Raw genomic sequence first — 15392 nt, forward strand, 5'->3', positions numbered from 1 at the left:
ACTTATCTCTGGAATTAAACTTTATTTTTCCCAGTAAACACTCTGGTGAAATGATTATTATCTCTTGGGGGAAGGGAAAGAAATTATTCTCTCCTAGGGATGATTTTAAAAGGCTTTATCCCTTGAACAATATAAAGACTGGAACTAAAAATGACAGACCCTCTCAGCTGTAAAGCCATTGTGTCCTATCATTTTGTCCTGTGCTAATGAGATCCTCTGCTAATTGCTGTAGGACCTAGTTATGTTGCCTTTCTCCCCAGCTGTCCTGCTGCCAGGGCTCCAGCAATCTGCTGCCAAAGTTAGCTTGTGTCCTACTAGTGCTTTAATTAACCAGAGTGCTCAGTTCTGCACTGTGAAGAAATAGCAGTGTTTATTCTGGATTCCTGACCTTTATAGTAGTCCTGATTTACGCTCTAGTGCCAGTGCTCTCAAGTGTGTGGTGTCAATGGCACATGGGGTGCAACAGATCCACTGCATCCTGGGGTCTTAATTTATGTGAGCTGACAACTTTTTTTGGTAAGAAGAAATGTCTTCATGCAGTTCAGATGGGATAGTGAACTAGACTGAAACTTAAAACTTTTTGTCAGCATCATGGCACCTGTACAAAGCTTCTGGTAACATCAGTGCTCTCACGCAGCATGAATCTTACAGGTCTCTGTGGTACAGCTTCAGGATGGAACTTCAGCTTTGGCTTCTGGCCTCTTTTCTGGCCTATTTCCAGTGGTGAAGGAGTTACCTTCTTTATCTAAAAGAAGTATGCGTGTGTATGTGTCTGTACCCTGAAATAAGCCTTTTTTGTTCCTTGTCTCTTGCTGCAGATGAAGCTGCCAGTGTTATCCAGTTTGGTAAATCAGCCAAGCGATCACCTGAGTCCACTCAAATCGGACAGTATGGGAACGGCTTGAAATCGTAAGTACAACAAGAGCCAGCCTCCTGAGGTTGGGGAGGTCATAGTCCAAGTGATCGATGTACCTTTTGCTCAGTGGTATATAGCATTTTTTCCAGGAAAAAAAAAAAAGTAGATGAACTCTAAGATACACTGGTTTGGTAGACAGGAGCTCTGTCAACATCTGCTGTAGTTTTCTAGTGGCCAAGAAGGCTCTGTACAGCTGATGACAGTGTTTTGGCACTATATTTGCATAAGGCAGAGGGTATGGGTCAGAGCTTGGGGAAAATAATGGAAGAGCTGGAAAGAAAATTGTAATCTCCCTGTTACAGTCAGGTAAAATTTGAGCAAGATAGTGCTGCAACCTCTCAATAGGAAAGTTGTCTGATACAAGGCAGATGGACTTAAGCCTTTTCTTTTTGTTCTTAAACCAAACAAATGCAGGGGGAAGGGGAATGATAGAAGCAATGAGAGGAGGGGTAGGATTAAGTGCAGAGGAGCACATGTGGGAAGGGAATCCTGCTGGTTGGAGTGGATTTCCTAGGAAAGAGGAAGAAATTTGCTGTGTCTTTGGAAAAGTTACAGAGCTTTGTGACTTACTCTGGCTGTTGTGCTTTGCGCTCACCCATGCGGCTTGATTATATGCATCCTACTTGGAAATCAGTGGAACTCTATAACCAGGGGTGAAAATCCAGGATTAAGGGTTCTTGAGACACTGTCAGTTCAGCTGCAGTGCAGGGCAGATCCCAGATCCTGACTGTATGCTTCCAGAACAGATCTCTGTCCTTTCTTAACCTTGAGCAAGAGGTATACTGTTTTACATCTGAGAAATGCTGCCTGGAGCTGCTGCATGCAAAAGGTAGGTTGTGGTATGGCTGTGGTATGGACTTAAGCCAGTCTGAAGAGAAATGCTGACATAATACTAATACTTTTTTCCATGCAATGTTAATTGTTATCTGTTAAGGTGTTTTGGTTGAGTTTGCTAACAGGATAACTTTGTAGAGAAGATAGAGAAGATGCAAAGACTATTTGGGATAGGAGAATGGGGAGGAAGAGGGAACTGTGCCTTTTTGTGACAACAAGCTGCTAAGCTGTCTTAGCTGAAGTGTCAGTAAGGCTTTAGTGAGGTTAGGAAATGAATTTTCTGTGTCCAGACTGCTGTGCTTGAATCTCGGTACAGTGAAATGGGGATTGTGCTTGTTTTCTCACTGACATTTCTGCTCAGAGATGTAAAGGTTATTGTCACATCTCAAATCAGTTGTCTTTTTAATTTTTTTTATTTTTATTTAAACTTTCTACTTAGTATGAGTCTGCAATGCTGTGCACCTTTTAATTGTGACCGGTGTTAAATGTTTTGAAACGTTGTGAAAGTGCCCGGATTGATATGCCTTCTGAAAGGAGTGAGATGTTTAGAGAGAAATGGTAGTTGCTGTTTCAGCCCTTCTGCCTAACCTGGTTTTGGCATCTCATAACTGAACATAATGGGAAGAAAGCTCAGTAATGTGGGCTGCATTCTGAACAGTGTGGTACATCAGGTGTAACACACAGTCTGACCTCTGTCTACAGGGGTTCCATGCGGATTGGGAAGGATTTTATCCTGTTCACAAAGAAGGATAACACCATGACTTGCCTCCTCTTGTCACGGACGTTCCATGAGGAAGAAGGCATCAATGAGGTTTGCATGTGCTTCTTGTTATGAACTAATACAGTGAATACTGCCTCATCTGAGTTTGCCCATCTTTCACAGAAGAGTCTGTGTCAGTGCTGGTTGTGACTCTGGTGGGATCAGTGTATGGTTTTCTTTTGGTATTATGCTTGTGGGGCTTCTGCAAAGTCAACAAATTTTATTTCCTTTTGGTTTTAATTCTAAAATTTACTTCTAATTGAGAAGTCTCTCTAGAGTAGAGCAATTTTGAAGGGCTTATTTCAGTCACTTAAAGGTATGCTTGTGCTAAGTTCAGGACATGTCCAGACATCTTGCATTTTCCCTTTCCCACAAAAATTGAGATGCATTTAATTTTACTTCTCTGATTGGATTTTATGTGGAGAATTAAAGGTGTTTGAAGTTGCTACTCACAGGTCATTAACTGCAGGTGTGTCTCTTCTTACAGATGTTTTTGATTTTTTTAATAAAATGTTAGTGTAGTTCTACCTATAAAAAACTTGTGTCTTTTAATAGATAATTCAGGAATTGTTGTTCCAGGCAAGGTTGATAATGAAAAGTTTTTAATTTTCTCTGGGGTGGTATCTCAGCATCTTCCATTATGGGGGAGTGATTGAAGGATCCTGTGCAGAGAAGCTGGGGAGGGGCAGTGCATGCTGGTAGCCAGCCCATGACTGAAGCAGGTGGGAACAGTAAAGTAATTCTAATTCCTGCAGCAGCTCTGGCTACTTTTTTGGTTTGACAACAATTCTGGAATGGGATTTGTGTCCTTGATGTGCAGCTGCAGTTCATAATTTTGTCTGTATATTTGCTCTAAATGGCAGAAATCACCTTGCTTTAAAAAATCAAAGACTGAGATCAGGATAAATATGGGTAAAGGATATCTGAGCTCTTCTCAAGAAATTAAGCCAGAGTGTTTTTTTTAGTATTATGAAAGTTGCTACATGGGAAGGGGAAAAAAGCCATTGAGTGTGTGAATAGCCAGTACTGTACATGTGACTTGGGAGTAGTTGATTCTGGGACTAGTATTGCAAGAAGGCAACCCAGAGGCTAGCAAAGAGGGTCTATGAGCATTTGATAGACATGCAAACTACTGAAAAGCTGGAAAGGACTCTCATGGTGATTTAGGGGGCTGTCAGGAGGGGTGAGTCACTGGAACATGACCTGCAAGAGGGGCTGACTGGAGTGGGAGAGCCTGAGTCACTCTCAGTACAATGGGATTTGCAGGTTATCGTTCCCCTACCTACCTGGAACACACGGAGCTGTGAACCCGTGACGGACAACATGGAGAAATTTGCTATTGAGACGGAGCTCATTTACAAGTATTCCCCTTTCAAATCAGAACGGGAAGTGATGGACCAATTCAATAAGATACGTGGTGAGAAAGGTACATGTGGATGGTACAGGTCACGAGTGAGGTATTTGGGGTTTGGCTGGGGTTCACCTGGTCGACTTGTTACTTGCTCAGGCACCCTGGTGATCATCTTTAACCTCAAACTAATGGATAATGGAGAGCCAGAGCTGGATGTGACTTCTGACCCTCAAGATATTCAGATGGCAGAAACACCCCCAGAGGGAACGTAAGTGTGACTGGCATAACAGGCCCTGATCAGATTTGGTGTAGGGTTTGGCTGTATACCATGTGCATGGGGTTTTTTTAAGCTTCTCTTTTTGTGGTGAATTAGAGAATTTAGAAGATCTGTAGTTTGTTCTTTAGCAAGTTGGGGTTCATTTGTGTGTCAGCCCATGGGTGTTGTGGCTGTGTGTGAGGTGAATGCCTGCACTGGCTGATCTCAGCTTAGCCAAAGCAGCAGACTCAGTGTCCTTTAGGCACCATAAAAAAAGGAGCCCTAAGCTAAATGTTTCATTTTCTACACCTATCAAAGATGTTTTTATCAGAATGAGACCTGGTTGTGAATCAGTGCTTTTCCCAATCTGCTCTTCAGTTCTGTGATTTTGTGGCGAAACACAAGGTGTTGCGCAGGTCAGCCTCTGTGTGGGGATGATATGGGAGGCAGGTGGGGTGCATCACCCCATCTTTCAGGGAGCAGGGAGCACTTCTCCCTGCGGAGGGGCAAGAAGGATGTGCTCAGAGGGCAGGTGGAAGAGTACAGGCCCTGTTTAAAGAGAGCTGAGTGTTTGCTGAGTTGATCACCTGTACCCTGAAAACAGAAAACTGAGCTGAGCCAAATGCTTGATTAAATCCTGGAGCTCCATGGGCACACCTAGCAAGCTTTACCTTTTTGATGAGATTACATGCTTCTTCCCTGAAGTGCTTGAATTTTCCATAGGAAGTGTCAGGCCCTGTAAAGCAGCTTTGTTTATGTATTAGAGTGATGATACTGAGCAAACTCCTTTGGGCCCTCCAAGGGATCACGGCATCTTTAATGCCTGTTTGTAAGGCAGGCATGATTGACACTGGTCACTGCCTCTTTCTTCTGATGTTGCAGTACCATGTGTGTCAGTGAGTAGTGCAGGTTCTGTGGCAGGGTACTGCTGACTCACTGAAGGGTAGAAAAGCTCTGGTAGGTGGGCATACTTCTAGTGTTAAATAGTCCAGTTTATAGCTTTGGCCATTATTATCTAGATGTATTCAAACTCCCTCTTCAGGCTGCATGTATATATCAGTGTCTTGTAGCAGTAGTTAGGATGTACAGCTCAACAGAAAGTCTGGAGAAGACACAGGTAGAAATAACTTCATAGAAAAGCTTTGCTTAATGTAGCTTCATGGTAATTAAAATAGAAAGACCTTTTCTTTCACCTGTCTGTTTTGCTGAGCGTATCTCTTGGGTGTGTTCTGAAGTTGATGGCTGTCTTGCAGCAAGCCGGAGCGCCGCTCCTTTCGTGCCTATGCTGCTGTGCTTTATATCGATCCCAGGATGAGGATCTTCATCAATGGACACAAAGTACAAACCAAACGACTCTCATGCTGTCTCTACAAGCCAAGGTAAGTGTTGTATCCAAAATCTGTGGATGTGTGGGACCATTTGGAGTTAGAGAAAAGGTGTAGTGTTTTGCCCTCCAGGTGTATCCTGCATAATTCCATTCCTAACCCTAACCCTAAAGCCTCAGAATCAGGCCATAAGAGAATGGCATGTGCTATTGACATCATGGGAAGATAGATACATAGTGTAAAATCTAATGCCTTTGAAAATTGCATGAGTCATTGGTGCAATTTGGCTCCCTTTCAGAGAAAACAAAGAAATTAGGATCCTGGTTGCATGAAATGCCATATTCACACAAAACTCTTGGGTAACTGTGTTGTTTTTTTGAGCAGAAGAAGGAAATACGTATGGTAGGTGTTTGGATTATTTCCAAAAAGAAACTAGACTGAGCGCTTTGAAACAGTTGCTTTTATATGTAGCTAATCTAGGTTTTAATAGAGATTGAGAAAAAGCTTTCCCTATATTCGTTTTAAATTTCCTTAATTAAAAAGTGTGACAGTGAGTTCGGGTGTGCTGTCACTTGGCTGAACAGAGACTGGAAAAGGTTACTGGGATGGGCGGGGAAAGGAAAACCTGTATTTAAGTCTGCTTGAGGTAGGCTCTCTATAGGAGCACAGTCTGCACTCTAGATACCCTGGCATAGTTTATTTGAATAAAATAGTAGTAATTTTATAGAGTATTTGTGGATTTTTTAGCAGAGCATTTTGGGCTCACTCTTAGCCTACCAGGTACTGTTAGCAGCCACAGGCCAGCGTCATGCCATTGACAGTGCCTGAAGAGTCTGGCTGGTTTTTAACTTAGCCTTTCCTCAACTCCTTATATGAAACTCCTTATGTGAAATGGTATCAGAAACCTGACCAAAACAAAAGAACGTTACACCCACTGCTCTTGATGCTGGCCAGGCCAGTTGTTTCCTTGCAGAAGGCAGGGAACTTGCCACTGCAAATCCTGATTTACTGGGTAGAGAATCTCTGGATTTCTGGATTTTTGACTGTATTTTACCTACATGTGAGGGCCTTGTGCTGCTTTCACTTGTGCTGCAGTCCATCAAAAAGTACTAGAGAGAGAAACCAGAGGAGGACACAGATTTTTGTCTCATCAAAGACAAGCTTCTTGTGAAACTCATAGACAGGATGCTATCATCATGGGTGATGCTGCCAGCATCATGACAATATTAACTGTCCCAGGTCAGCCCAGATACTCAACTGCCTTAGTGTCTTCTTTCTCAAGCGGTCAGTAATCTATTCTAAGGAGCCCCAAGCTGATGGATTTAGTGCTTGTGACAGGTTTATTTCACAGATCTGCTTGTGCCACATCTAAGCAGACTGCTGTTGATCTACTTATAGTTATTTACCAGTGGAAATTCCCAAACACTGTAAAGGCATTTGCATTTAAAATCCCCATTCCTGCAACATAGCAGTAAAGACTTTGCAAGGCCTTCCTGTAGAGCACAGTGTAAATATTCTCAGACTTCTGACAATTACTGTGGCTTTACTAGGCCTCTCTGAGAATGTCCAGACTGCTCCCTTTTGGCTGGACTTCCCGATGCCTTTGGGCTCCAGAAGCTGCTTGGCCATCAGGACAATGTCATCAAAACCTTCACTGTGGGTTCTGAGAGCCAGCACAGCTCTTGGGGTAGATACTACACTATCCCCATGGCAGGTTGAGAAAACTCAGCCTTTTTCCTGAGGAGAACTCAAATCTGCCCTGGGTGGCTCTTTCCAAAGGGAAAACCAGTAAATCAGTCCATTCTGAAAGTGGAGCTACTCTGCTTTTACTGGCACAGTTGTGGGGTTTTTTTACATTTTTCTCCCTGAGCCTGCTAAAAAGGTTTGCTTATGCCCTTGCTTTCCCTTTAGAGATGGAGCCAGAGCCCATCATCCCTATTTATCTACTAGTCTTTGAGTGCTCTCCAGGTTAATACTGGGTTAATCCCTTGCATTTGTACAGGTGTTGCTTTGTGTGTAAGTCCACAGGGGAAGGCACCTCCATTATGGTGCTCCTTTGGGGTCAGCTGATATAGCAGTGAAGCTCAGCTCTTCAGCATGGCTGTGTTTCTGGCCCAGCAGCCTGGGCCGGGTAAGTGTTCAACCTTCCTGGTCAAGCAAAGGAATGGGGAACAGAGAGTAGAGGTGCTGCTGCCTTATAGCCTGAGTAGCTGGTGTGCTTGTGTGGGACATCTGAGGGGTTCTTTTCTTTTAGAGGGGGTTCCCTCCTGCTATCAGTCTGGTTCCCTTTATCTCTGAAGGCAAAACCTGTACAGTGGCTTGTCTGCAGGTTCCAGTGTTGGTGTTAGTGGACAATGAATGGAAATCCACTGTGGATTTAGGGTATGTAAGTGCCTTTACTGAAAACAAGGTTTTGCAGCCCTTGCACTGTTTTTCAGGAGTAACAGTGCATCTCCTAAACAGAGCACTTGTTTTCTGTTTATCACCACCCATGTTTCTGTGGGAGAGGCGTTTCCTTACCTTTCTGGAGCTGATAACATCCTGGTGGCAGGGGTGGGCTAGTTTAGTGCAGATCCTTCACCATCATTTGCAATTGTGTTACCATGTTCCCAGCTTCCCTGGGAATGGCCTGTGTCTCTTGAAGGATTGCTTCCATCTCTTCCCCAGTACTTGTTGGAGCTTGTTTAGCAATACGGGCTGTGCAGGTAGAAATAGGCAGGCCACATGCAAGACATGTGCCTCTATGAGGACACTCCAAGGAAGTTGGAACGACTGTCTTGAAGCTGGTGATGGCTTACAGTGCCATCATCTAGGGCACCCCACAGTTGCTTGCAGTGCTCCCTACAGCAAAGGACTGCTGTCCTTACAGTCCCCCCAAAGTGCTGCCCTGCCCTCTGAGCTGGGCATGGGGGGATAATTCAGCTTCACTCTGCTTCTCTGTCTTTTTATTTTCCCCCTAGAAGTCAGACAGATGTGGTTGAAGTAAAGCAGTTATGCCAACATGTTGAAAGCAGCGTGGTTGCATCCCCATGTGTTTTTGCCTCTCTGTAAAAACAGCATTTCTAGTAGCTTTTGCTTTAGCTAAATACTGGAAAGTCCCATCCATGTGTGATGGGATTTTCCTCTTGGTATATCCAAAACCTTATGTCTTAAAATGATCTGAGTTCCTGCAGGCTCTGCTTGTCCTGGGGGTCATCTTTCCTCATGATGTTCTTGGAGATGATACGCATTCATGACCTTCTGCCTCACAAACACCCATCTCTCACTCTACAGCAGTCATAGTTTAGAGATGGTGCCACCAAAATCTTGACCCTCAGCTCCTGACATGGTGAAATCACCAACTGTGATTTCTGGAAATCTTAGCACCTGCCTGTTTTTTCCCCAGGGAGAAAATCCTTATAAATAGCAGAAAATTAGTTTAGCAAAATGTAGTTCCAGGAACTGTGCGTGTGGTATTAATTTTCTAGATTTGGGAGCAAGGGATTCCTGTGAGATTATGTCTGATGTCAGTACTGACATCCATGTATGCTCATCCACAGAAACAAAACTTTTAATCACTACAAGGCTGTTTCTCATGAATCCTAACAGTTTATTTGCCATTTGGGGGGAATTTAGTCTCTCATTAGAATCTAAGTGTGATTCCAATCAGTTGGTCAGTCAAGTGTTGCATCCCCATGTGTTTTTTCCTCTCTGTAAAAACAGCATTTCTAGTGGCTTTTGCTTTAGCTAAATACTGGAAAGTCCCATCCATGTGGGATGGGATTTTCCTCTTGATATATCCAAAACCTCATGTCTTAAAATGATCTGAGTTCCTGCAGGCTCTGCTTGTCCTGGGGGTCATCTTTCCTCATGATGTTCTTGGAGATGATACGCATTCATGACCTTCTGCCTCACAAACACCCATCTCTCACTCTACAGCAGTCAGTGAATTTGGGTCTGTATTTGGCATGTTAGAACACAGAGAAGGTGAAACAAGCTGCTCCATCTCCACACAGTTTCCAAGGTTGTGAGTCAGATGTGAAGCACACAAAAGCATCCTGAAACCTGAAGTTCTGGTTAAATTGTTGCCCTGCCTTGAGCTATCCCTGCGTGAGATGGACCTTTATTTTAGTGCCAACAACATAGGTTATGCGATGGATGAGAGGAAGAGAGAGGGGGAGAGAGGGATAAAGAGGCAAAGTGAAAAGAGAGAAAAATGGGGGATTATAGCTACCAACGGATGAGATGGGGTCGCCAGTGTCTTTTTCTGTGGGGAGATATCTCTCTCTCGAAGAAAGTAACTTAGAAAGTCACTTTTATAGTCTGTTTCAAAGTGAGGGGCAGTTGGCCAAGAGGTGGAAAGATTCACAGGCCATTGTGATAAGACTTGTTGCTCTGGGAAGCAGGTGTAAGGTACAGAACAGGCCACTCCTTACAAGTCGCTGCTCACCAGCAGGAACGAAGGCAGTGTACCATGGCAGCAGAGCAAGCACACCTGCAAACAATCACTTGGCCAGCATCCACCTCAACCAGGCCAGAACCCCTGTACCAAGTCTCTTGGGGTCTTCAGGGTATTAGTCTCTGTCCTTCCTTGCGACAGTCGTGAGTCAGATGAGGGAAACTTTGGACCATCTCTTACAAAGTCTTGAGATTTTCTCCAAGAATATGGATATATTTCACCCCCACTGGTTAGTACAGAAGAAGAGAGGGTATTGTGGGTGCAGCTACTACTACAAACAGCTCTGACTTAAAAAGATTTTGCCTAGCTTCATCCAAAAATGTCCAGTTCATGATATGTAAACCTCCTCCATTTATTGAATCTATGGAGAGGAGTATAGTAGCATGTGGGGACTTTGTTCTCTCATGCAGTGATGAAATTTTGGGTTGACCTTACTGCTGAGTTTGCTGATTAATAAATTTTGATCATCACAGGATGTACAAATACACTTCAAACCGTTTCAAGACCCGTGCAGAGCAAGAGGTGAAAAAAGCAGAGCACATGGCGAGGATAGGTGAGTTGTCAGAGTATGCATGTGCCCTCATTCAGCTGTTGCTAAGGGGAGGACCAAACCCTTGATTACTGTGACCTGGGATTGCTTGCCTCTGGGATAGCTGGGATTGCTGTCTCGGTTGTCGAAGATAGGTGTCTGCTAGGGAGAGCAGGAGCCTCCCTTGGGATGAAAGAATGTAGACTCCCTCTCTCCGAATTATTATAAATTTCTAAATCAAGGGGCTTTCAGACCGAGATCTGGGGATAGGAATAACAGTTCTATACTAGTATAGCCAGGCAAACAAACAACAATAACTACAGCAATAACAAGAAAACAGAACCAGGGACCCTGTGACAGCTTTCTCGGCTGGGATGGGATGGAGGAGAGGCTTTGTTTTCACAAACCCCCTCGGGCAGTCAGTCCTGGTGCTCCTGCAGGGCTCCGAGGAACAGTCGGCTGGAAACAGCAGGGATGAGCTGAGATCCTGGGCCGGTGGCTGAGGTGGAACAGCAGGGATGAGCTGAGATCCTGGGCCGGTGGCTGAGGTGGATCAGCAGCTCCTCGGCGGTGCCTGGCACTGCCACACGTCCCGGCAGGACAGGGGGTGCGAGGCCACCAACAAAGAGGGAAGAAGGAGAAGAAGCAGCAGCTCTGTCTGGGTGATGGTGAAATTCCCTTCTCTCTCCCGCAGCAGCTCGCAGACCCAAAAAAAAAAGAATGTCTCTCCCCAAAGCCAAAGAAAGCCAGCCAAAAACTGTCCCCACCCTCCTTTCCTGCCCCCTTCCCCCCCTGGGCCACTCTTTGTCCTTTATTAATTACCCACTAAATACCCACAGTTAGGTTGTCTCCGCAGCTAATGGGTAAAAATTCCACGGGCAGGCCAGAATGACAAAACCAAAAAAAAAGGACACCTAACCCTCACAATTGCTCAGGAACTGAATTATTGCAGCAACTACAGATGACACAGACTTACATTCTTGCAGTGGAAGGAATGTACATTATTCCCAGAGACCATTTCATCCGAGTAGCAGATGTGCAGGATAACCCTTGGAGTCCCAGCAGTTTGCCCCCACTCCAACAAAAGTCTGGCTGAGCTCTGTCACCCTGCAGTTCTTTACTCACCTTTAAAATATTATGAGCTTTTGGTTGTGTTTTTGTTCTGCGCCTTCTTCTTAAGGCAGTTAAAAATTTTTATTTTTAGATTTTTATTCTGTCACTTAATGTAAAGGGATTGGTCTGGGTGTACAAGGGAGCCCTGGTTTGTTTGGTTTTAGCCCTTCCAAGCATACCTTTGTCCATCTATTCTTCCTTTCCTGTTAAGTCCTCAGGAAAAACTCTGTCATTGTTGGATATTCAGTGTATAGAAATCACACAAGCATATAAATACAACATTAAACTGTATTGTAACTGCATTAAATCTCCAGAGGTTTAACCCACAAAGCAGTGTCCCTCCCTGACTCTTGAAGGAAAAATGCTGTTGTGAAGGAAGCATCTTGGAAGTTGTGATTTATATGTGACCTGTATATTCTGGTAGGTTTCATAAATCAACTCCGTAAATCACTTGGAGGCATATGTCCTCTGTCCCTGTGTCAGAGCTGCTTTAGGCAGGTCTGTGTGTGGCTGCAGGTCAGATGCACAAGGGGTGGTGCCACATTCAGCCTGCGCAGCATCACAGAGGGCAGTGTGACTGTGACCCTACCCCAAAGAAAAGCAGCACAGTGAAATGGTTTGAATTGTCATGTTACCTGTTCCTCCTTTAGGAAGTACAGCCTGGGAAGATAGACTTGATAAGATGAAGCTTAAGCAGATTTTATTGTGTGCCTCAATCCTCAAAGGTGAATATATTTTTAGATTGAGTCCTATAGTCAGGGCAGGTCTTGAGCACACACTCCCATTGCTTTTCAAGAAGATGCAAAGAGCAGGATTTAGAGAGGCTTCTTCCCTGAAGCAGTCTATGAGGCTTTCATGACACTTAAAAGTGGAGTTTAGCATCTGGCACTGAAAAATGATGCCCATTGTTGTCCCAGTGGTGAGAACAGGTTCCATTTGCATTAACACATCACACTTTTCCATCACCAAAGCAGCCTTTGGGTGTTTAGGGGTCACTGAACCTGCAGTGTGTCCAGGTGGCCAAGAAGGCCAATGGCATCCTGGCCTGTGTTAGAAATAGTGTGGCCAGTAGGACCAGGGAAGTGATTCTTCCCTCCCATCTGATACTCAGCACTGTTGAGGCCACACCTTAAATACTGTGTCCAGTTCTGGGCCCCTCATTTCAAGAAGGACATTGAGGTGTTAGAGTGAGTCCAGAGAAGGGAAGGAGAGCTGGTGAAGGGCCTGGAGTGCATGTCCTATGAGGACAGCTGGGGTGGTTTAGCTTAGAGAGAAGGAGGCTCAGGTAAAACTACCTGAAAGGAGGCTGTAGCCAGGTGGGGGTAGGGTCTCTGCTCCCAGGCACGTAGTCACAGGATGAGAAGACATAGTCTGAAGGTGTGTCAGGAGAGGTTTAAGGTGGACATTAGGATTAATTTCTTCACAAAAGGGGTCATTAGATATTGGAATGGACTGCCCAGGGAGGTGGTGGAGTCACCATCCTTGGAGGTGTTTAAGGAAGGACTGGGTGTGGCACTTAGTGCTGTGGTGCAGTTGTCACGGTGGTGTTGGTTAAAGGTTAGACTCCATAATCTCAGAGGTCTTTTCCAACCTAATTGATTCTGTGATTCTGTCAACTAACTCAGTGCTTCTGGAGTGCAGGGATCACCAAACCAACGCAGTGCTTCAGGGAGTGCAGGAATCACTGAACAGGCCTGGAGCCTCTGGGGGTAAGAGAGTGCTGAGCAAAGGGCTTAGGACTCTGGTGAAAACTCCCAGGTGAGCTCACACTGTTACTGCAAGATTGGGTCACATGGAGCCTCCAGGACTAAAACATGCTCAGGGTATTATCCTCAGAGGCATACATGTCATTGCTTTTCTTGTAGGAAAATAGATTTCATCTGTAGCAACAAGTTTTCTTGTTCTCCTGCTGGTAGAAATTATTAATTTCTAATGGTCTCCAGTACTTCAGAGGGATCCTCACTCAGGAATGATTTGCATTTTGCTCTTTCAAACCCAAGAGTACATTGTGAGAAGTAGTGGGTCTCAGCTGAGCAAACAAGCAGTTCCAGAATGCCAGAGATACCTGCCTGCAAAAAATGTGTTGGAATCAGTCAGATTGAGAGATTGCTGAGTCTCTGGAAGTAGCTAATGAGCTTGTGGAATCAAAACAGGAGAACCAAAAAATAGCTGGAGGGGGAAGATGTATGAGCAGCAGTGACTATTGGTGATATGGCTTTAGCATATCTAAAATGAGTCATGGCTCAGTAGTGAAGACATACATATATTTAAGATGAGGAAAAGCCATTTTTCATTCCCCGGGAAGTAACTTCCTGCCTCATGCAATAAAGCTGTAGTATCCAGATCCCTAAGTGAGTGGGTGGACCTAAAAAAAAGTTCCATTCCTGGGCAAGATGGCTGTGAAAGACCATCACCTTCTTTCTATGTTCTTCTGAACCAAGACTGAGTACTGCACTGAGGCATCTTGGCATTGCCATTGCTTTGCTTCTGGAAATCTCCTTCCAAAGTTTGGAAAGCAAACAAATGGAAGAGTGAGGAGTCACGGAGGTGTCACATAGTGGAAGCTAACAACTCTATGCTGCTCTAGGTATTATTTCAGATTATTTTGGTGTGTTCATTGACCTGTTTGGTAGTGCCATGGGTACACCATGCCTGTTGTCCTCTGGGAGAATGTGTATATGGAGTCCAGCTTCTGCATGCTCACTGTCCTGCATAGGACACTCATCTTTATACCTTGTGGCCTCAGCCCTGCAACTATATCGGTCCCTGTCAGCTGTCTCAGTTATCACTGTGTTAGTGACAGGTTTGACCTGTGCCCTTCTGGATTACCACTGTGTTCTTTCCACTAGCCACAAATATGTTTAGCCCACCAGCAACTTCCCTACAAGCTCTGATTGAAGTGGACTAAGTGCTTTAAGCAGCCTCCAGCCTCCTGTTAGCTTGATTTAGCCAGGCTGTCTCTTGATGATGGCCAGTCACATAGCACAGTCCTTGGTAAGCAGTTCTGAACTCCAGAGCATGCTGCTGTGGGAATGAGGTGAACAAAACTCCAATGGGACACTGCTTAGAAAGGAAAAGGGATTTTCTTTGTAGTGGTCTAAAAGAACTGACTAGCTACAGTCTCCAGTTTCCTTCTGCCTGGCAACCGAGTTCTGCTTTTTGGAGAGATATTGGTAATCTCTAGGAGCCAATTGCTAGCCTGTCATCTTCTTGCTTACCTTGTCCTATGTGAATCTTAGGCAAGGTTGCTCCTCCATTGGTGTGTTTCCTTGTGTTTCACAGCCACACTATCTCCCTGTGAGGAGAGCAGGGAGGGAGATGTCTTCTGGGTGTGCTGTATGTAACCAGGCTGCTACACCCCCAGGTGTGACGTTGCAGGCACTGTTTGTCCTGGTGTGAGCTGTGCTATCCCTCAGCATGCACCCATTGTATTGCCAAATTACAGAATCACAGGATGATTTGGGTTGGAAGGGATCTTAAGGCTCATTTTGTCTAATGTCTTCCTGAAGCCTTCTCCAGACTGAACACCCCCAGCTCTCCCAGCCTGTCTCCAGAGCAGAGGAGCTCCAGCCCTTGGAACATTTCTGTGGCCCCCTCTGGACTCAATCCAGCAGCTCCAGGTCCTTCCTGTGCTGGGCTCCAGGGCTGGAGGCAGCTCTGTAAGTGGGGTCTCGCCTGGGTGGGGCACAGGAGCAGAATCCCCCCCTCCCCTGCTGCCCACGCTGTGGGATCAGCCCAGGGCATGGAGAGTTTCTGGGGGCCAGGGCAAACAGCTGAGGCACTGCCAGCTCTTACCCACTAGCACCCCCAAGTCCTTCTGCTCAGGACTGCTCTCAGTCCATTCTCCTGGGGAAAATGAGGTTTATTGAA

General features: G+C 45.1%; 1 protein-coding gene across 11 annotated transcripts in view; it reads left to right on the forward strand.

The window, feature by feature from the left end:
- Positions 1-15392, forward strand: part of MORC2 (MORC family CW-type zinc finger 2) — a 55785-nt gene that overhangs the window by 16964 nt on the left and 23429 nt on the right. For 7 of the 11 annotated variants that reach the window (XR_001524277.2, XM_033518309.1, XM_033518303.1 and 4 more), the window contains 7 exons: positions 819-909; positions 2453-2561; positions 3777-3936; positions 4018-4129; positions 5371-5496; positions 10354-10433; positions 15032-15181. Coding sequence is in view for 10 of the 11 variants with exons in the window: in XM_033518309.1 (XP_033374200.1) it covers positions 819-909; positions 2453-2561; positions 3777-3936; positions 4018-4129; positions 5371-5496; positions 10354-10433; positions 15032-15181 (828 nt within the window). In the remaining variant the exon portion in view is untranslated. Of the gene's footprint in view, positions 1-818; positions 910-1657; positions 1746-2452; positions 2562-3776; positions 3937-4017; positions 4130-5370; positions 5497-10353; positions 10434-15031; positions 15182-15392 lie in introns of those variants that run through there. The other 4 variants (XM_033518308.1, XM_015644059.3, XM_033518310.1 and 1 more) reach the window with 3 other exon arrangements.

Source organism: Parus major, chromosome 15 (genome assembly GCF_001522545.3).
Source record: "Parus major isolate Abel chromosome 15, Parus_major1.1, whole genome shotgun sequence".
In the NCBI taxonomy this organism is placed as follows: Eukaryota; Metazoa; Chordata; class Aves; order Passeriformes; family Paridae; genus Parus; species Parus major.